Genomic DNA, 21,355 nt, shown 5'->3' on the forward strand with positions numbered 1-21,355 from the left:
TGGTGCGAACAGTCCAACACTGCAGAAGAGTGGTGCGAACAGTCCAACCTGCAGAGAGTGGTGCGAACAGCTCCAACACTGCAGAGAGTGGTGCGAACAGTCCAACACTGCAGAGAGTGGTGCGAACAGTCTACAACACTGCAGAGAGTGGTGCGAACAGTCCTACAACACTGCAGAGAGTGGTGCGAACAGTCAACAACACCTGCAGACCGAGTGGTGCGAACAAGTCCAACACTGCAGAGAGTGGTGCGAACGTCCAACACTGCAGAGAGTGGTGCGACAGTCCAACACTGCAGAGAGTGGTGCGAAACAGTCCCAACACATGCAGAGAGTGGTGCGAACAGTCCACCGAACAGTCAACACTGCAGAGGAGTGGTGCGAACAGTCTCAACACTGCAGAGAGTGGTGCGAACAGTCCAACACTGCAGAGAGTGGTGCGAACAGTCCAATCACTGCAGAGAGTGGTGCGAACAGCTCCAACACTGCAGAGAGTGGTGCGAACAGTCCCAACACTGCAGAGAGTGGTGCGAACAGTCCCAACACTGCAGAGGAGTGGTGCGAACAGTCCCAACACTGCAGAGAGTGGTGCGAACAGTCCAACACTGCAGAGAGTGGTGCGAACAGTCCAACACTGCAGAGAGTGTGCGAACAGTCCCAACACTGCAGAGAGTGGTGCGAACAGTCCAACACTGCAGAGAGTGGTGCGAACAGTCCAACACTGCAGAGAGTGGTGCGAACAGTCCAACACTGCAGAGAGTGGTGCGAACAGTCCAACACTGCAGAGGTGGTGCGAACAGTCCAACACTGCAGAGAGTGTGCGAACAGTCCAACACTGCAGAGAGTGGTGCGAACAGTCCAACACTGCAGAGAGTGGTGCGAACAGTCCAACACTGCAGAGAGTGGTGCGAACAGTCCAAACACTGCAGAGAGTGGTGCGAACAGTCCCAACACTGCAGAGAGTGGTGCGAACAGTCACCAACACTGCAGAGAGTGGTGCGAACAGTCCAACACTGCAGAGAGTGGTGCGAACAGTCCAACACTGCAGAGAGTGGTGCGAACAGTCCCAACACTGCAGAGAGTGGTGCGAACAGTCCAACACTGCAGAGAGTGGTGCGAACAGTCCAACACTGCAGAGAGTGGTGCGAACAGTCCAACACTGCAGAGAGTGGTGCGAACAGTCCAACACTGCAGAGAGTGGTGCGAACAGTCCAACACTGCAGAGAGTGGTGCGAACAGTCCAACACTGCAGAGAGTGGTGCGAACAGTCCAACACTGCAGAGAGTGGTGCGAACAGTCCAACACTGCAGAGAGTGGTGCGAACAGTCCAACACTGCAGAGAGTGGTGCGAACAGTCCAACACTGCAGAGAGTGGTGCGAACAGTCCAACACTGCAGAGAGTGGTGCGAACAGTCCAACACTGCAGAGAGTGGTGCGAACAGTCCAACACTGCAGAGAGTGGTGCGAACAGTCCAACACTGCAGAGAGTGGTGCGAACAGTCCAACACCTGCAGAGAGTGGTGCGAACAGTCCAACACTGCAGAGAGTTGGTGCGAACAGTCCAACACTGCAGAGAGTGGTGCGAACAGTCCAACACTGCAGAGAGTGGTGCGAACAGTCCAACACTGCAGAGAGTGGTGCGAACAGTCCAACACTGCAGAGAGTGGTGCGAACAGTCCAACACTGCAGAGAGTGGTGCGAACAGTCCAACCTCAGAGAGTGGTGCGAACAGTCCAACACTGCAGAGAGTGGTGCGAACAGTCCAACACTGCAGAGAGTGGTGCGAACAGTCCAACACTGCAGAGAGTGGTGCGAACAGTCCAACACTGCAGAGAGTGGTGCGAACAGTCCAACACTGCAGAGAGTGGTGCGAACAGTCTCAACACTGCAGAGAGTGGTGCGAACAGTCCAACACTGCAGAGAGTGGTGCGAACAGTCCAACACTGCAGAGAGTGGTGCGAACAGTCCAACACTGCAGAGAGTGGTGCGAACAGTCCAACACTGCAGAGAGTGGTGCGAACAGTCCAACACTGCAGAGAGTGGTGCGAACAGTCCAACACTGCAGAGAGTGGTGCGAACAGTCTCAACACTGCAGAGAGTGGTGCGAACAGTCACAACACTGCAGAGAGTGGTGCGAACAGTCCCAACACTGCAGAGAGTGGTGCGAACAGTCCAACACTGCAGAGAGTGGTGCGAACAGTCCAACACTTCAGAGAGTGGTGCGAACAGTCCAACACTGCAGAGAGTGGTGCGAACAGTCCCAACACTGCAGAGAGGTGGTGCGAACAGTCCAACACTGCAGAGAGTGGTGCGAACAGTCCAACACTGCAGAGAGTGGTGCGAACAGTCCAACACTGCAGAGAGTGGTGCGAACAGTCCAACACTGCAGAGAGTGGTGCGAACAGTCCAACACTGCAGAGAGTGGTGCGAACAGTCCAACACTGCAGAGAGTGGTTGCGAACAGTCCAACACTGCAGAGAGTGGTGCGAACAGTCCAACACTGCAGAGAGTGGTGCGAACAGTCCAACACTGCAGAGAGTGGTGCGAACAGTCCCAACACTGCAGAGAGTGGTGCGAACAGTCCAACACTGCAGAGAGTGGTGCGAACAGTCCAACACTGCAGAGAGTGGTGCGAACAGTCCAACACTGCAGAGAGTGGTGCGAACAGTCCAACACTGCAGAGAGTGGTGCGAACAGTCCAACACTGCAGAGAGTGGTGCGAACAGTCCAACACTGCAGAGAGTGGTGCGAACAGTCCAACACTGCAGAGAGTGGTGCGAACAGTCCAACACTGCAGAGAGTGGTGCGAACAGTCCCAACACTGCAGAGAGTGGTGCGAACAGTCCAACACTGCAGAGAGTGGTGCGAACAGTCCAACACTGCAGAGAGTGGTGCGAACAGTCCAACACTGCAGAGAGTGGTGCGAACAGTCCAACACTGCAGAGAGTGGTGCGAACAGTCCAACACTGCAGAGAGTGGTGCGAACAGTCCAACACTGCAGAGAGTGGTGCGAACAGTCCAACACTGCAGAGAGTGGTGCGAACAGTCCAACACTGCAGAGAGTGGTGCGAACAGTCCAACACTGCAGAGAGTGGTGCGAACAGTCCAACACTGCAGAGAGTGGTGCGAACAGTCCAACACTGCAGAGAGTGGTGCGAACAGACCAACACTGCAGAGAGTGGTGCGAACAGTCAACACTGCAGAGAGTGGTGCGAACAGTCCCAACACTGCAGAGAGTGGTGCGAACAGTCCAACACTGCAGAGAGTGGTGCGAACAGTCCAACACTGCAGAGAGTGGTGCGAACAGTCCAACACTGCAGAGAGTGGTGCGAACAGTCCAACACTGCAGAGAGTGGTGCGAACAGTCCAACACTGCAGAGAGTGGTGCGAACAGTCCCAACACTGCAGAGAGTGGTGCGAACAGTCCAACACTGCAGAGAGTGGTGCGAACAGTCCAACACTGCAGAGAGTGGTGCGAACAGTCCAACACTGCAGAGAGTGGTGCGAACAGTCCCAACACTGCAGAGAGTGGTGCGAACAGTCCAACACTGCAGAGAGTGGTGCGAACAGTCCAACACTGCAGAGAGTGGTGCGAACAGTCCAACACTGCAGAGAGTGGTGCGAACAGTCCAACACTGCAGAGAGTGGTGCGAACAGTCCAACACTGCAGAGAGTGGTGCGAACAGTCCAACACTGCAGAGAGTGGTGCGAACAGTCCCAACACTGCAGAGAGTGGTGCGAACAGTCCAACACTGCAGAGAGTGGTGCGAACAGTCCAACACTGCAGAGAGTGGTGCGAACAGTCCAACACTGCAGAGAGTGGTGCGAACAGTCCCAACACTGCAGAGAGTGGTGCGAACAGTCCAACACTGCAGAGAGTGGTGCGAACAGTCCAACACTGCAGAGAGTGGTGCGAACAGTCACAACACTGCAGAGAGTGGTGCGAACAGTCCAACACTGCAGAGAGTGGTGCGAACAGTCTACAACACTGCAGAGAGTGGTGCGAACAGTCCCAACACTGCAGAGAGTGGTGCGAACAGTCCAACACTGCAGAGAGTGGTGCGAACAGTCCAACACTGCAGAGAGTGGTGCGAACAGTCCAACACTGCAGAGAGTGGTGCGAACAGTCCAACACTGCAGAGAGTGGTGCGAACAGTCCAACACTGCAGAGAGTGGTGCGAACAGTCCCAACACTGCAGAGAGTGGTGCGAACAGTCTACAACACTGCAGAGAGTGGTGCGAACAGTCCAACACTGCAGAGAGTGGTGCGAACAGTCCCAACACTGCAGAGAGTGGTGCGAACAGTCCAACACTGCAGAGAGTGGTGCGAACAGTCCAACACTGCAGAGAGTGGTGCGAACAGTCCAACACTGCAGAGAGTGGTGCGAACAGTCCAACACTGCAGAGAGTGGTGCGAACAGTCCAACACTGCAGAGAGTGGTGCGAACAGTCCAACACTGCAGAGAGTGGTGCGAACAGTCAACAACACTGCAGAGAGTGGTGCGAACAGTCTACAACACTGCAGAGAGTGGTGCGAACAGTCTACAACACTGCAGAGAGTGGTGCGAACAGTCCAACACTGCAGAGAGTGGTGCGAACAGTCCAACACTGCAGAGAGTGGTGCGAACAGTCCAACACTGCAGAGAGTAGTGCGAACAGTCCAACACTGCAGAGAGTGGTGCGAACAGTCCCACACTGCAGAGAGTGGTGCGAACAGTCCAACACTGCAGAGAGTGGTGCGAACAGTCCAACACTGCAGAGAGTGGTGCGAACAGTCCAACACTGCAGAGAGTGGTGCGAACAGTCTACAACACTGCAGAGAGTGGTGCGAACAGTCCCAACACTGCAGAGAGTGGTGCGAACAGTCCCAACACTGCAGAGAGTGGTGCGAACAGTCCAACACTGCAGAGAGTGGTGCGAACAGTCCAACACTGCAGAGAGTGGTGCGAACAGTCCCAACACTGCAGAGAGTAGTGCGAACAGTCCCAACACTGCCAGAGAGTGGTGCGAACAGTCCCAACACTGCAGAGAGTGGTGCGAACAGTCCAACACTGCAGAGAGTGGTGCGAACAGTCCAACACTGCAGAGAGTGGTGCGAACAGTCCCAACACTGCAGAGAGTGGTGCGAACAGTCCAACACTGCAGAGAGTGGTGCGAACAGTCCAACACTGCAGAGAGTGGTGCGAACAGTCCCAACACTGCAGAGAGTGGTGCGAACAGTCCAACACTGCAGAGAGTGGTGCGAACAGTCCCAACACTGCAGAGAGTGGTGCGAACAGTCCCAACACTGCAGAGAGTGGTGCGAACAGTCCAACACTGCAGAGAGTGGTGCGAACAGTCCAACACTGCAGAGAGTGGTGCGAACAGTCCAACACTGCAGAGAGTGGTGCGAACAGTCTACAACACTGCAGAGAGTGGTGCGAACAGTCCAACACTGCAGAGAGTGGTGCGAACAGTCTACAACACTGCAGAGAGTGGTGCGAACAGTCACAACACTGCAGAGAGTGGTGCGAACAGTCCAACACTGCAGAGAGTGGTGCGAACAGTCTACAACACTGCAGAGAGTGGTGCGAACAGTCCAACACTGCAGAGAGTGGTGCGAACAGTCTACAACACTGCAGAGAGTGGTGCGAACAGTCCAACACTGCAGAGAGTGGTGCGAACAGTCTACAACACTGCAGAGAGTGGTGCGAACAGTCCAACACTGCAGAGAGTGGTGCGAACAGTCCAACACTGCAGAGAGTGGTGCGAACAGTCCAACACTGCAGAGAGTGGTGCGAACAGTCCCAACACTGCAGAGAGTGGTGCGAACAGTCCCAACACTGCAGAGAGTGGTGCGAACAGTCCAACACTGCAGAGAGTGGTGCGAACAGTCTACAACACTGCAGAGAGTGGTGCGAACAGTCCAACACTGCAGAGAGTGGTGCGAACAGTCTACAACACTGCAGAGAGTGGTGCGAACAGTCCAACACTGCAGAGAGTGGTGCGAACAGTCTACAACACTGCAGAGAGTGGTGCGAACAGCCCAACACTGCAGAGAGTGGTGCGAACAGTCTACAACACTGCAGAGAGTGGTGCGAACAGTCCAACACTGCAGAGAGTGGTGCGAACAGTCCAACACTGCAGAGAGTGGTGCGAACAGTCCAACACTGCAGAGAGTGGTGCGAACAGTCCCAACACTGCAGAGAGTGGTGCGAACAGTCCCAACACTGCAGAGAGTGGTGCGAACAGTCCAACACTGCAGAGAGTGGTGCGAACAGTCCAACACTGCAGAGAGTGGTGCGAACAGTCCCAACACTGCAGAGAGTGGTGCGAACAGTCCCAACACTGCAGAGAGTGGTGCGAACAGTCCAACACTGCAGAGAGTGGTGCGAACAGTCCAACACTGCAGAGAGTGGTGCGAACAGTCCAACACTGCAGAGAGTGGTGCGAACAGTCCAACACTGCAGAGAGTGGTGCGAACAGTCCAACACTGCAGAGAGGGTGCGAACAGTCTACAACACTGCAGAGAGTGGTGCGAACAGTCCCAACACTGCAGAGAGTGGTGCGAACAGTCCCAACACTGCAGAGAGTGGTGCGAACAGTCCCCAACACTGCAGAGAGTGGTGCGAACAGTCCAACACTGCAGAGAGTGGTGCGAACAGTCCAACACTGCAGAGAGTGGTGCGAACAGTCTACAACACTGCAGAGAGTGGTGCGAACAGTCCCAACACTGCAGAGAGTGGTGCGAACAGTCCAACCTGCAGAGAGGGTGCGAACAGTCCACAGACAGACAGAGAGTGGTGCGAACAGTCCAACACTGCAGAGAGTGGTGCGAACAGTCTACAACACTGCAGAGAGTGGTGCGAACAGTCCCAACACTGCAGAGAGTGGTGCGAACAGTCCCACACTGCAGAGAGTGGTGCGAACAGTCCCAACACTGCAGAGAGTGGTGCGAACAGTCCAACACTGCAGAGAGTGGTGCGAACAGTCCAACACTGCAGAGAGTGGTGCGAACAGTCTACAACACTGCAGAGAGTGGTGCGAACAGTCCCAACACTGCAGAGAGTGGTGCGAACAGTCCAACACTGCAGAGAGTGGTGCGAACAGTCCAACACTGCAGAGAGTGGTGCGAACAGTCCAACACTGCAGAGAGTGGTGCGAACAGTCCCAACACTGCAGAGAGTGGTGCGAACAGTCCAACACTGCAGAGAGTGGTGCGAACAGTCCAACACTGCAGAGAGTGGTGCGAACAGTCCAACACTGCAGAGAGTGGTGCGAACAGTCCCAACACTGCAGAGAGTGGTGCAAACAGTCCACACTGCAGAGAGTGGTGCGAACTTCCCAATATTCAAGATATTTACTAAGACAGGTGTGTCAAAAGGGTCCAAAGAATTATTAGGGACCCAAGTCACCCCAACCACAAATTGTTCCAGCTGCTACCATCTGGGAAATGGTACCGCAATGTAAAAGCCAGGACCAACAGGCTCCGGGACAGCTTCTTCCACCAGGCCATCAAACTGATTAATTCACACTGATACAATTGTATTTCTATATTATATTGACTCTCCTGTTATACATGCTATTTATTACAAATTACTATAAATTTCACATTGCACATTTAGACAGAGACATAACATAAAGGTTTTTACTCCTCATGTATGTGAAGGATGTAAGGAATAAAGCCAATTCAATTCAGCTGACTGTATTTCAGTGTATTAGTGCTGTGGCTCTGTGTTCCAAGATGGTACCACTATTGAAATCATCATCTGTGCTAGATTTTTATCACTTCTTGAACAGCACTGACAAAGGGATATCAGAAAGATAAGGAATTGAATTGGGGCAAAAATAGCAAAAGATGTAAGAACTGAATTACAGGTAGTCCCCGAGTTACGAACGTCCAACTTACGGATAACTCGTACTTACGAACCGAGGAAGGCAAACGCCATCCGCCATTTTAAGTCAGATCGTGACGCCGTCCGCCATTTTAAGTCAGATCGCGACGCCGTCCTACCATTTTGTCAGATCGCAACGCCGTCCGCCATTTTAAGTCATTGCCATTAACACTGTGTTGAGTGTTTAACTTTGTATTTGGCATAAATTTTTCTTAGTAAGATTCACCCTGACCACCCCCCCCATCCCCGTTCCGGTCGGCTGGTGGCACAGTGAGATCAGCACCAGGGCTGGAGAATGGATGTTTCCAAGTTCGATCCAGTGACAGACCGCTCCCGTGCTGGGTTGATGTCGATCCAGTGACTCCCGTACCATCCGTGCCAGGTTGATGTTGAGCTTGCAACTCAACCTCGTAAAAAAAACACTGCCACCTCCAGTTTAAATTACCATGCGGAATATTGTGGAGGATCAGATACCCAACCCAGGACAGCCCCCACTTGTCCCATTTAGCCTGTCTCAGTGCGGTGGTCGTTAGGACCCAGCGGACCTCGGGAGCTGGTGCAGCTTGGGACCCGCTGCCCGCAGTGTTTCTGTTCCATTGACGGGAAGCGATCTCGATTGAAAATAAAGTGGAAATAATAAAGCGTTTGGAAAGAGGTGAAACGCCATTGGTCATTGGAAAAGTGTTAGGCTACAGTCGGTCAACGATCGGAAACAATTTTAAAGGATAACGGATAAAGTGAAAATAATGGAGCATGTGAAAAGCCCGCCCCAATGAAAGCTACAATTATTACTAAGCAACACAGTGATTTAATTATTGAAATACATACGTTTCTTGTGTTTTATATGCATAGAAAGGTAAAATATATACTATATAGTAAGACAAACGTCTCACGAACTGATGCTAAATAATCCGGATGTACTTGTTCCGACATACGTACCAATCCAACTTAAAGACGGACTTGGGAACTGAACTGGTACATAACCCGGGGACTGCCTGTATTGTTTGTTTCACACATTTGTACTCACTTCAGGGAGGAGAAGTTAGAGTGTAATTGAACAAGGCAAAACAAGATTAATCATCTCAACGAGGCAAAGGGAGAGAATCCGCGTGAGTTTCCTCCTGGTGCTGCAGTTTCCTCCCACATTCCAAAGACATGCGGTTAGGGTTAGTGAGCTGTGCACATGTTAGGTTGACACTGGAAACGTGGCAACACTCGTGGGCTGCTCAGCACCTCCTCACTGATGAGATTTGACGCAAATGATCCATTTCATTGTATGTTCCGATGTACATGTGACAAATGATACTAATCTAATCTGATTTCTGTTGCCTCCCTTTGAAATTTACAAGCAAGTCATCTGCTGTGAGGTTTCTTTGCAATGGCCTGTCTGCAAGAGATTCCTGTTAATGTTTCCACTGTTTTCTCTCCACAGTTAGGTGGCAATGGGTACTTTTTTGCCATTGATCCAAATGGGTATGTACTGTTTCATCCCAACCTACAGCCAAAGGTAAGCAACCTCAGCAGATTCCTCTTGTTTGCCAATCTGTGTAATCATCCTTCTGCTCAGGTTGCCATGTAACACTCAGATACTGTGCAATTATTCACTGAAAGAGTCCTTGTTTGATTATATTAGCAATATTTAGGCAGGCAGAGGGGATTAATCTGATATCATAGCTGACATGGAGATAATTGGCTGAAGAGGTTGCACTGTTCTATGTTCAGTGTCCTCTAGTTTTGAAGGTCCTCCCATGTACCTTACTAACAGATTCCAAATCTGGTGGTAATATCCTAAACTGATAATGAGGAGGAACTGTTGGGTGAGGGTTCAGCAACAACAATTAGCCCCACAGCTGGAGTAAATTATTACAATAGTTAGTCAAAGGTGTGAGCAGGCACTGTGAAACTGATGTTACTGTCTTTGTAAATGGTGCTTCTTAGTGTTTCCTGGATCTGCTGTAGCCAAACACCCAAAATGGATTAAAGGAGTGTTCAAATCCATGAGTTATGGCCAAGACACTGAGTCATAAATATATAGAATCGTAAACTTGTGCATCTGAGAAACCGGCCCTTCAGCCCAACTCATTCATGATGACCATGGTGTCTACCCGAGCGATTCCCATTTGCCTGCATTTGACCCAGATCCCTCTAATTTTGTTTTCCATCCTTGTCCCTGTCCAAATCTCTTAATCATTGTAATTGTAATCACTTCTACTATTTCCTCTGGCTGCTCATTCCATATTCACACCACCCTCTGTGTGAAAATCTATGTCTTTCCTGTCTCACCCTGAATCAATGCCCTCTAGTTTTAGGCTTCCTGCTCTTGGGGGAAAAGACTGACATCCTAAACATTGAAAGCTGCACGCTGGGGAATTGTCTACTTTTGAATTTCTCTGATGGGTATGGCACTGTCCACGTGTTTCTAATTATTTCCCCTCTAGATTATAAACTTCCAAGAGCCGGTAACTCTGGACTTTCTGGATGCTGAACTGGAGGATGAAAACAAGGAATGGGTAAGAAGTGAAGGAGGAAAAGAATGTAACAAGATGTAAGGATAAAGTTGGGTGCTGATTCATTCTCCAGCTAGCATCATCTCATGGAGAGAGTCAGATAAACATTATTCCTTCAAGTAAAGTATGCTTGAGGCATTAGAAATCTCTATTTTCAACTGTTTCTGAGCATTGGTGTTGGTGCTGAAATGGTTGCCACAAGAGGACACAGGTTTAAGGTGCTGGGGAGCAGGTACAGAGGAGATGTCAGGGGTAAGTTTTTTACTCAGAGAGTGGTGAGTGCATGCTATGGGCTGCCGGCCATGGTGGTGGAGGTGGTTACGATATGGTCTTTTAAGAGACTTTTAGATAGGTACATAGAGCTTAGAAAAGTAGAGGGCTATGGGCAAGTCTAGTAATTTCTAAGGTAGGGACATGTTTGGCACAGCTTTATGGTCCAAAAGGCCTGTATTGTGCTGTAGATATTCTAGGTTTCTATGTTTCTATTTCCAGGGAGCAACAATATTTTCCAAAATTGATCTGCGCAATGCTTACAATCTGATTTGCATAAGAGAAGCAGATAAATGGAAAATGGTATTCAGCACCTCTAATGGCCACTATGAATACATGGTGGTGCCTTTTGGTCTGGCCAGTGCCCCCGCTGTATTCCAACCCTTGGTTAATGATGTGCTCAGGGACACATTGAACCAGTTTATGTATTTAGATGACATCCTTATCTATTCCCACTCTCATGAAGAGCATGTCCAGCATGTCCAGAGAGTACTCAGACACCTTCTTGTAAATAACCTGTGCTGCCCACTTCATTGCCCTCCCCAAGCTCCCATCGGCTCATGAGGCTGCCACACTCATGGTTCAACATGTGTTCAGACTCCATGGCTTTCCTCAAGACATAGTGTCTGATTGTTCACTTCCCGCTTGTGAAAGGTTTTCTGCTCTTCTGTAGGAACCATGGCCAGACTCTCGTCTGGCTTCCACCCCCAATCCAATGGCCAGACTGAGAGAGGGAACCAGGAGCTGGAGGCAACACTGCGCTGTCTTGCCTTCTCCAACCTGATGTCCTGGAGCTCCCAATTGGTTTGGGCAGAGATCACCCACAATAACCTCCAGTCGTCCTCCACCAGTATGTCTCCCTTTGAATGCCAGAAGGGATTCCAGCCCCCGCTCTTCCCTGATCAGGAGATCGATGTAGGAATTCCTGTTGCTGAACAGCTGATCCAGCGCTACAAGCGGACCTGGAGACGAGCCAGGGCTTCTCTGCTGCTGCGTCCAGAAACAGCATTCCCGGCAGGCTGATCAGCTTGTCGTTGTAGTGCTTGTCGAGACTTGGACAGAGCACAACAACACTTTGCTGCTGCTTTGCATCAGCATTACCTGAGAAATTGGACTTTTGATTCAACTGACTCTGAAGACTAGCAGTATTCATTTAATGTTTTGATGTTCTTTTCAGCCGCAGTGTAGGCTTTGTTTTCTATTTGAGAGTTTTAGTTAATGGCCCTGTTTGGCCTAGTGTTTATTGTTTTCTTTTCCCTTTAACACTGTTCATATTAAAGTCTGTGAATTATCGACCTGCTTCAGTGTCTCTCACTCTGCACTTGGGCCATATCCGAACCCGGTAACAATGACATGGTTTTATAGAGCAACTTATGGTTGAGCTCACTAGGGGATCAAATTTTTGGATTGGGTGTTGTGCAATGAACCAGAATTGATTAGAGAACTTAAGGTAAAGGAACCCCTAGGAGAAAGTGATCATAATATGATTGAATTCTCTGTGAAGTTTGAGGAGAAGCTAATGTCAGATATATCAGTATTACAGTGGAGTAAAGGGAATTACAGAGGCTTGAGAGAGGAGCTGGAAAGAACACTGGCCGGGATGACGACAGAGAGCAATGGCTGAAATTTCTGGGAACAATTCAGAAGGTGCAGGATGTACACACCCCAAAGAGGAAGAAATATTCTAAAGTCAAGATAACACAACCGTGTCTAACAAGAGAAGTCAAACCCACCCTAAAACCCAAAGAGAGGGCATATAATAGAGCAAAAATTAGTGGGAAGTTAGAGGATTGGGAAGCTTTTAAAAACCAACAGAAGGAACTAAAAGAGTCATTATGAAGAAAAAGATGGGATACGAAGGTAAGCTGACCAATAATATTAAAGAGGACCCCAGAAGTTTCTTCTGTTACGTACCCCGTAACTGGGTCACTTACCAGCAAAGATAGAGAGGTCCATTGAAGTCTGATGGTACTATTTTTAACAGTATTTATTGATAAAAATACACAAAAATAATATCAATGCAAACATACAGATAATATACATCGTCAATACTAAATCTAAAAGCGCGGGTATAATAATAATCAACAAGAAATAGCTCTATCGTTGTCTAGGGGATAATATATTGTCTGATGGAAATATAAAAATCACTCAAGTTCATTCAGACTGCTGCTTTTCAGTTGGAGAGAGAGACGGATTTTTTGAACTTGCCCGTTTTCCTTTTTATGATGTCGATCCTTCGAAATGTCGTCGGTGGTGATCTCTTCTTTAGCTAAGCCGTCTTCCGTGGTAAGGCCTCAATCCCGGGCAGCGGGAAAGGACACACATGGGCCTTCCACCGGCTGTCGCTATTAAATGCTGTCACGGGATTTCTAGCATTTCTCCTGATGCGTCTAAAGGGGTTGTTCCCCAGACCTTCTTTTATCCTTACTCACGGGGTCTCAGATGTCAATCAGGTTGGAATGATGCCACCCCTCAACCAGCCCACTTTTGGTCATTCCCTGAGGGCTTCAAATAAATAGTACAGTACTCAATACACAATTCCGTCTCCAAGAGACAATGGCCGTTTTCCGTGGCTTTGTATCGCTGAGGGGCCAGAACACATTCCAAACCCTTGTGGATTCTGCGTGTCTCTCTCTCATTTCCTGGGTCCCAGACCCGCATTAATAGCGATCTTGCGATTCTCAAAAAGGAGGGGGCTACTTTGTACCCTTCGGCCCCTCAGAGTTGGGGCACAGTCGTAACACTTCAGAAACATAAAGTGTAAAAGAGAGGTGAGAGTAAATATCGGACTGCTGGAAAATGATACTGGAGAGGTAGTAATGGCGGATGGACTGAAATATTTTGCATCAGTCTTCACTGTGAAGACACTAAGAGTATGCCGGAAGTTCGAGAGCGTCAGGGAGCAGAAGTGAGTGTGGTTGCTATTACTAGAGAGAAAGTTCTTGGGAAACTGAAAGGTCTGAAGATAGTTAAGTCCCCTGGACCGATTGGTACTCGCCCGATTCTTCTGAAGGAGATGCCTGAAGGGATTGTGGAGACATCTGTAATTATCTTATAAGAGTCAATTGATTCTGGCATGGTTTTGGAGAAATGGAAAATTGTAAATGTTATTCTGCTCTTCAAGAAGGGGGAAAGGCAGAAGAAAGGACATTATAGGCCAAGTAATCTTATCTTGGAGGTAGATGATAAAATAGGCCGTAGTCAGCATGGATTCCTTAAGGGAAAGTCTTGCCTGACAAATCTGTTGAAATTCTTTGAAGAAACAATGAGCAAGATAGACAAAGGAGAATTGGTGGATGTTGTATACTTGGATTTTCAGGAGACATTTGACAAGGTGCCACATATGAAGCTGCTTAACAAGTTAATAGCCCATAGTATTACAGAAAAGCATGGATAAAGCATTGGCTGATTGGCACAAAATAAAGAGTGGAGCCTTTTCTGGTTGGCTGCTGGTGGCTAGTGGTGTTCCACAGGAATCTGTGTTGGGACTGCTTCTTTTTACATTATATGTCAATAACTTGGATGGTGGAATTGATGGCTTTATGGCTAAGTTTGTGGATCATGTGAAGATAGATGGAGGGGCAGGAAGTTTTGAGGAAGTAGAGAGGCTGCAGAAGGGCTTGGATAGATAAGGAGAATGGGTAAAGAAGTGGCAGATGGAATACAGTGTTGGGAAGTGGATGGTCATGCACTTTGGTAGAAGAAATGAAAGCAAAGACTATTTTCTAAATGGAGAAAAAAATCAAAAATCTAAAATGTAAAGGGACTTGGGATTCTTTGTGCAGGATTCCCTAAAGGTTAATTTGCAGATTGAGTCATTAGGAAGAAGCCAAATGCAACCTTAGTGTTCATTTCAAGAGGACTAAAATATAAAAACAAGGTCGAAGCTTTACAAAGTACTGGTGAGGCCTCACTTGTATTGTAAACAGTTTTAGACCATAAGACATTGGAGCATAATCAGGCCATTCAGCCCATTGAGTCCACTCCGCCATTTCATCATGGCTGATCGGATCCCATTCAACCCCTACACCTGCCCTCTCACCATATCCCTTGTTGCCCCGAACAATCAGGAATCTAACAACTTCCACTTTGAATATACCCACGGACTTGGTTTCCACCGCAATCTGTAGCAGAGCATTCCACAGGTTCAACACTCTATGGCTAAAATAAGTTTCTCCTTACTTCTGTTCTGTAAGGTCAGCGCCCAGGTTTGGGCCCCTGATCTGAGAAAGGATGTTCTGACATTGGAGAGGGTTCAAAGCAGGATCACAAAGATGATCCCAGGATTGAAAGGCTTGTCATATGAAGAACATTTGATGACTCTGGACCTCTACTCACTGGAATTCAGAAGAATGAGGGGTGACCGCATTGAAATCTATCAAATGTTGAAAGGCATCATTAGAGTGAATGTGAAGAGTATGATTCCTATGGTGGGAGAGTCTAAGTCCAAAGGACACAGCCTCCGAATAGAGGGGTGTCCTTTTAGAATGGAGATGAGGAGAAATTTCTTTAGCCAAAGAGTGGTGAATCTGTGGAATTTGTTGTCACAGGCAGCTGTGAAGGCCAAATATACAAACGTTTGTATTTAAGGCAGACGTTGATAGATTCTTGATTAGTCAGGGCATGAAGAGATAGAAGGAGAAGGCAGGAGATTGGCAGACGTGATGGGCGAAATGGCATAATTCTGCTCCTCTGTCTTATGCTATGTAACTTGTGCCATCTTGTGTGAGGCATCTGCTCCATGGGAAAAAAATCTCACTCTCTATCTAGTTATCTGCTCATAATTTTGGGAAACCAAATCCAGCCTATGCAATCTCTCTTTATAATTGAAATGTTCCACTTTAGGCAACATCCTGGTGAATCTGCTCTGCATTCTTTCCAGCATAATCACATCCTTTTCTCAACTAGTATTACACACAATATTCCAAGTGTGGCAAACCAGTGTTCTAACACAACATCACAATCAAAGATGTGGCTGTTGGAGGCATCACCTATGCCTTCTTCATGCCTCTTTATCAGTGCTGCAACTTTAAGGGATTCATGGACATGCCCTGAGGGTTTTCTTCATTAATAATCCCCAGGGCACTACCATTTTCTGGTGTAAGTTTTACTCTTGTTTAGAACATAGCACAGGAACAGGCCCTTCTGCTCTCAATATCTGTGCCAAAATCAGTAATGAATTAAACTAGATCTCTTCTATCTGTACATGATCCATATCCCTCTATCCCTGCATATTCATGTGACCGTCTAACAGCCTCTTAAACTCCACTTTTGTATCTGCTTCCACCACTCCCCCTGCAACATATTTTGGACACATGCTGCTCCCAATAAAAATGCTTGCCCCACACATCCACTTTAAACTTGCCTCTCTCTTCTTAGATGCACGTCCTGTACTACTTGACATTTCTACCCTGAAAACCTCTGCATCCTATCACCAAGCCAATTTTGCATCCACTTTGCCATCCTGTTCTGGGTCCCAGGGCTCAAAACTAATGGACCAGCCTATTATGCAGAATCTTATCGAAGGCCTTACTAAAGTCCCTGTCGATACCGCTGTACTGTTGGGTGAGGTTGGTGCAAGTTGATTCATCTGGTTTTATTCTCTTTGTACTTTAACCGTCAGAATGTTTGGATATGGCCTAAGTGTGGAGAGAGAGAGACACTGAGCAGGTTGACAGTTCAGTAACTTTAATGAGAGCTGTTGTAGAATTTGAAGGAAAAGAAAAACAATAAACACTAGGCCAGTAGGGCCGTTAGCTAAAACTCTCCTACTGAAAGTTAAATGTCAACACTGCAGCTGGAAGCAATAGCTCCTTTACAGCATCAGTCGAGATAGTAGTCCTCTTCCTCCAACAAGGAAGGGAGCAAAAACGTTACTGTGCTTTGGATCAAGTCTTGACAAGGCTACAATGAAAAGAAAGGAGTTAAAACTGCCATAATGAAACAGTAATTAGCTGGAACATACATTTTCACAAGCGCAATTGCCAACTCTGTTGCTCAGCCTGCCCGCGGGTACATGTAGACCCTGCAGCAGAGTCTGTGCTTGAGACATTAAAATAGCCATTTGAATATAACAAGGTGGCTTGCTGGGACATTTCAGTGGCATCTGCCCATCAACCCTTCTTCACCAGGATCTACTTAGTGCTTGTCAGCTCCTGCCTCACGCCTCCCTCTCTCTTCTTTATCCCCTTTGGAAGAGTTACACTCTCAATCTTGATGCAGGGTTTTGACCCAAAGTGCTGACAGTTCCCTCCCCCCACAGAAGCTGGACTTGCTGAGTTCCTGCAGCATAATATTTGTTGCTTCTGAATCCAGTGTTTGAAGTCTCTGCGTCTCCATTACAATTAAGTTGTCACTCCTTCCAATCCAATTCCCTGTTATGTCCTTCATCTCAATGCAGCCTCTGGGACTCACAGGCAATCTAACAGTCTGCAGTCTGACCATCAACACTAAAAATAGTTTATTTTCTAAAAAAATAATTCAAGTTCTAAATTCCATAGTGTCTTGCCAGTATTTGAATTTAAGTATCTGGATGTAACACCACTTCACCACCATGAAATTCTGATAGGTCCTGACATTAAAGAAACTGTCAAGGTTTGTGTGAAACTTCTCCAGTACACTGTAGCTTTGTCTGCCTTCAACAAGATTTCTATGTTTAAACACCTCAGCATATCATTTAATTCTATGCTTGTCATGCGTTTATCGAGCTTCTCCTAAAATGAATATATTCACTTCTCCATGCAAGTTTAAATGGTAAACTGGTTTATTATTGTCAAATATACCAAGGTAAAAGGAAAAACTTGTCTTGTATGCCATCGATACAGATCAATTCATTACAATGGTGCATTGAGGCAATACTACATAAAGCAAGAGCATAATGTAGAATAAAGTATTACAATACAGTGAAAGTGCAGTGCAGGTTGACCGTAACATGTAAGGTCCCAATGAGATAGGGTTTTGAAGACAAGAATCCATCTTATCAAACTTGGGAAACATTCAAAAGTCTTATGACAGCAGAGTAGAAGCTTTCCCTGAGCCTGGTGGTATTTGCCTTCAGAATTTTGTATTTTCTATCCAAAGTTAGAGGGGAGAAAAGAGAATGTCTGAGGTGGGTGGGGTCTTTCTTTATGCTGGCTGCTTTATTGAGGCAGTGAGAAGTGTAGACAGAGTGCATGGAGGGGAGGCTGGTTTCCGTGATGTGCTGAGCTCTGTCCACAACTCTCTGCAGTTACTTGTGGTCACGTGCAGAGTAGATGCCATAGCAAGCTGTAATGTACCCAGATGTGTGTATGCGTGTGTGTGTGAGAGAGAGAGAGAGAGAGATACATCAAGCTGTGCAAAGGTGAGAGAATTACTGAGCCAATATCCAATATCAATAACTTAGCAGGTTAAGCTACCACAGACAGTTGTCCCTTTTGTGTTGGTAAGTGGTAGAAGCAAGAGGGGAGTTGAAGGGAGTAAGAGGAAAGTAAAATGGGGTTAGTATAGAATTAGTGTATCTGAATGGCTGATGGTTGGTGCAGACCCAGTGGCTGAGAGGCCTGTTTCTATACCGGAGCAACCTATGAGTCCATGACCTAGGGTGGAAAGACTAATTCTGATATACTGTAGCCAGAGAAGACAAGTAAACAGGTGCCATTTAATAAAACACTGAGTATGGAAAGCTACAAGGTGCCCAAGCAGATGGGGTGTTCTTCTTCAAGGCAGTGCAGGAGGCCACAGGGTGGTGAATCGAAGTAGAAGGTAGCTCAGGGTCGGTATTACAGACCAAACAGCATGTGTCCCCCAAGATAAATGGGTGATTCTCAGGAGAGGGAAGGGAGAATGTCAGATAGTGAAGAGCACATTTGTGGCTGTCTCTCTCAACAATAGATGCTCCAACAATTGGGCGGATGACCTACCTGAGAGAAGCCACAGCAGATGTGCCTTTGAGTAGAGTCCGGCCCTGTGGCTCAGAAGGGTAGAGAATGGAAGAGGATGGCAGCAGTCATGGGGCACTCTTGAGTTAGTGTGTCAGATAGGCGATTCTGTGGACACAAAAAGAAAACACGAATGGTAGTTTGCCTCCCAGGTGCCAGGGTCCGCTATGTCTCCAAACGTGTCCACAATATCCTGAAACTGGAGGGTGAGCAGCCAGAAGACACGGTACATATTAGTACAAACGACATTGGTAGAATAAGGGAGGAGGTCCTGAAAAAAGAATGTAGGGAGTTAGGAAGGGAACTGAGAAACAGGACCTTGAGAGTGGTAATCTCAGGATTGCTGCCTGTGCCACACGACAATAGGGATAGGAATGGAATGAAGTGGAGGATAAATGCATGGCTGAAGAATTGGAGCACAGGGCAGGGATTCAGATTTCTGGATAATTGGGATGTCTTCAGGGGCAGGTTGAACCTGTACAAAAGGAATGGGTTGCACTTGAATCCAAGGGGTACCAATAATCTTGCAGGCAGCTTTAACAGAGCCATTGGGAACAGTTTAAACTAATATGGCAGGGGGATGGGAACCAGGATGATAGAGCTGAGGAAGAGTCAGCAGATGCTGGATGTAACATGAATGTAAGAAAAGAACAAGCCAATGATTGGGTACAAATGTAAAGAGACTGAGCAAAGAGGTGGATTGTGCCACAGAGGCAAAATTCAAAAGGGTGAAAAATGCAGGACTGAAGGTGTTATATTTAAATGTGCATAGCATTCAGAATAAGGTGGATGAACTTGTGGTGCAATTAGAGATTAGTCAGTATGACATAATGGGCATCACTGAGTCATGGCTGAAGGAAGGCCATAGTTGGGAGCTTAACATCAAAAGGATATATTTAGTATCAAAAGGCCAGGCAGGAAGGCATAGGCAGTGGTGTGGTTCTGTTGGTAAGAGATGGAATTACATCTTTAGAAAGAGGTGACATAGGGTCAGAGAATGTTGAATCTTTGTGGTTGGAGTTAAGAAACTGCAAGAGTAGAAAAAAACATTATGGTTATCATATATAGACTTCCAAATAGTAGCCAAGATGTGGAATTGAGATTGCATGACACCAACCTGATTTTTCCAATCCCCTTGCATATTGAAGTCTCCCATTACAATTGTGTCATTACCCTTATTACTTGTCATTTCCGGCTCCCATGCTAGGCAAACTGAAAGGACTTAAGAAGGATAAGTCACCTGGACCGATGGACTACATCCCAGAGTCCTGAGAGAGGTTGCTGAAAAGATAACAGATGAATTGGTCAGGATCTTTCAAGAATCACTTGATTCTGATGTAGTCCCGGAGGACTAGAAGATTGCAAATGTCACTCCACACTTTAGGAAGGCAAAAGAAAGGAAATGATATGCCAGTTAGCCTAACCTCAGTGGTGGGGGAAGAGTTGGAGTCTATCATTAAGGATGAGGTTTCAGGGTACATGGAGACCAATGATAACAAAGTCAAGGTCAGCATGGTTTCTGTAAAGGGAAATCTTGTCTGACCTTGAAATCTTGTTAGAGTTTTTCAGGGAAATAACAAGCAGGGAGGACAAAGAAGAGGCAGTGGACATCATTTACTTGGATTTTCAGAAGGTATCTGATAAGGTGCCACACATAAGGCTGCTTAACAAGATAAAATCCTGTGGCGTTACATGAAAGATACTGGCATGGATAGAGCAATGGCTGACAGGCAAGAGGCAGTGAGTGGGAATAAAGGGGCTTTTTCTGGTTGGCTGCCAGTGACAAGTGATGTTCCTCAGGGGTCAGTATTAGGACCACTACTTTTCACATTGTTTGTCAGTGATTTGGATAATGGAATTGATGGCTTTGTGGCAAAGTTTGCGGATGATATGAAGACAGGTGGAGTGGTAGGTAGTGCTGAGGAAGCAATGCCATTGCCGCAGAACTTAGACAAATTGGAGAATGGGCAAAAAGGTGGCAGATGGAATACAGTGTTGGGAAATGTATGATGATGCATTTTGGTAAAAGGAACAATAATGCAGTCTATTATTTAAATGGGAAGAGGGTTCAAACATCAGAGGTGCAGAGGGACTTAGGAGTCCTTGTGTAAGACTCCTAATAGGTTAAATTACAGGTCGAGTCTGTTGTCAAGAAGGCAAATATAATTTTGGCAGTTATTTCAAGGGGAGTAGAATATAAAAGCAAGGAGATAATGCTGAGGCTTTATAAGACACTGGTCAGGCCAAATTTGGAATGTTGTCAAAAGTCTTGGGCCGTATATCTCAGAAAGGATGTGTTGTCATTGGAGAGAGTCCAGAGGATGTTCATGAGGATGATTCCAGGAATGAAGAGGTTAACATATGAGGAGCTTTTGGTAGCCTTGGGCCTGTACTCACTGGAATTTGGAAGAATGCAGCAGGATCTCACTGAAACCTGCGAAATGTTGAAAGGACTAGATAAGATGGATATGGAGAGGATGTTTCCTATGATGTGGGTATCCAGAACCAGAGGGCACAGCCTCAAAATTGAGGGGCATCCTTTTAGAACAGAAGTAAGGAGGAATTTCCTTAGCCAAAGAGTTGATCATTTCCTGATTGGTCAGGGCACCAAAAGATATGGCGAGAAGGCATGTGTATGGGGTTGAGTGGGATTCAGGATCAGCCATGATGGAATGGTGGAGCAGACTCAATGGGCTGAATGACCTAATTCTGCTCCTATATAACCATATAACCATATAACAATCACAGCACGGAAACAGGCCATTCCGGCCCTCCTAGTCCGTGCCGA

General features: G+C 47.3%; 1 protein-coding gene across 8 annotated transcripts in view; it reads left to right on the forward strand.

Annotated features, from left to right (window-relative positions):
- The window catches only part of cacna2d2a (calcium channel, voltage-dependent, alpha 2/delta subunit 2a), a 904,752-nt gene that overhangs the window by 765,842 nt on the left and 117,555 nt on the right, over window positions 1–21,355 (forward strand). For all 8 annotated transcript variants that reach the window (XM_073072600.1, XM_073072591.1, XM_073072592.1 and 5 more), the window contains 2 exons: window positions 9,304–9,378; window positions 10,310–10,381. In XM_073072600.1, the coding sequence (XP_072928701.1) occupies window positions 9,304–9,378; window positions 10,310–10,381 (147 nt within the window). The remainder of the gene's footprint in view (window positions 1–9,303; window positions 9,379–10,309; window positions 10,382–21,355) is intronic.

The sequence above is a fragment of the Hemitrygon akajei genome, chromosome 19 (genome assembly GCF_048418815.1).
Source record: "Hemitrygon akajei chromosome 19, sHemAka1.3, whole genome shotgun sequence".
In the NCBI taxonomy this organism is placed as follows: Eukaryota; Metazoa; Chordata; class Chondrichthyes; order Myliobatiformes; family Dasyatidae; genus Hemitrygon; species Hemitrygon akajei.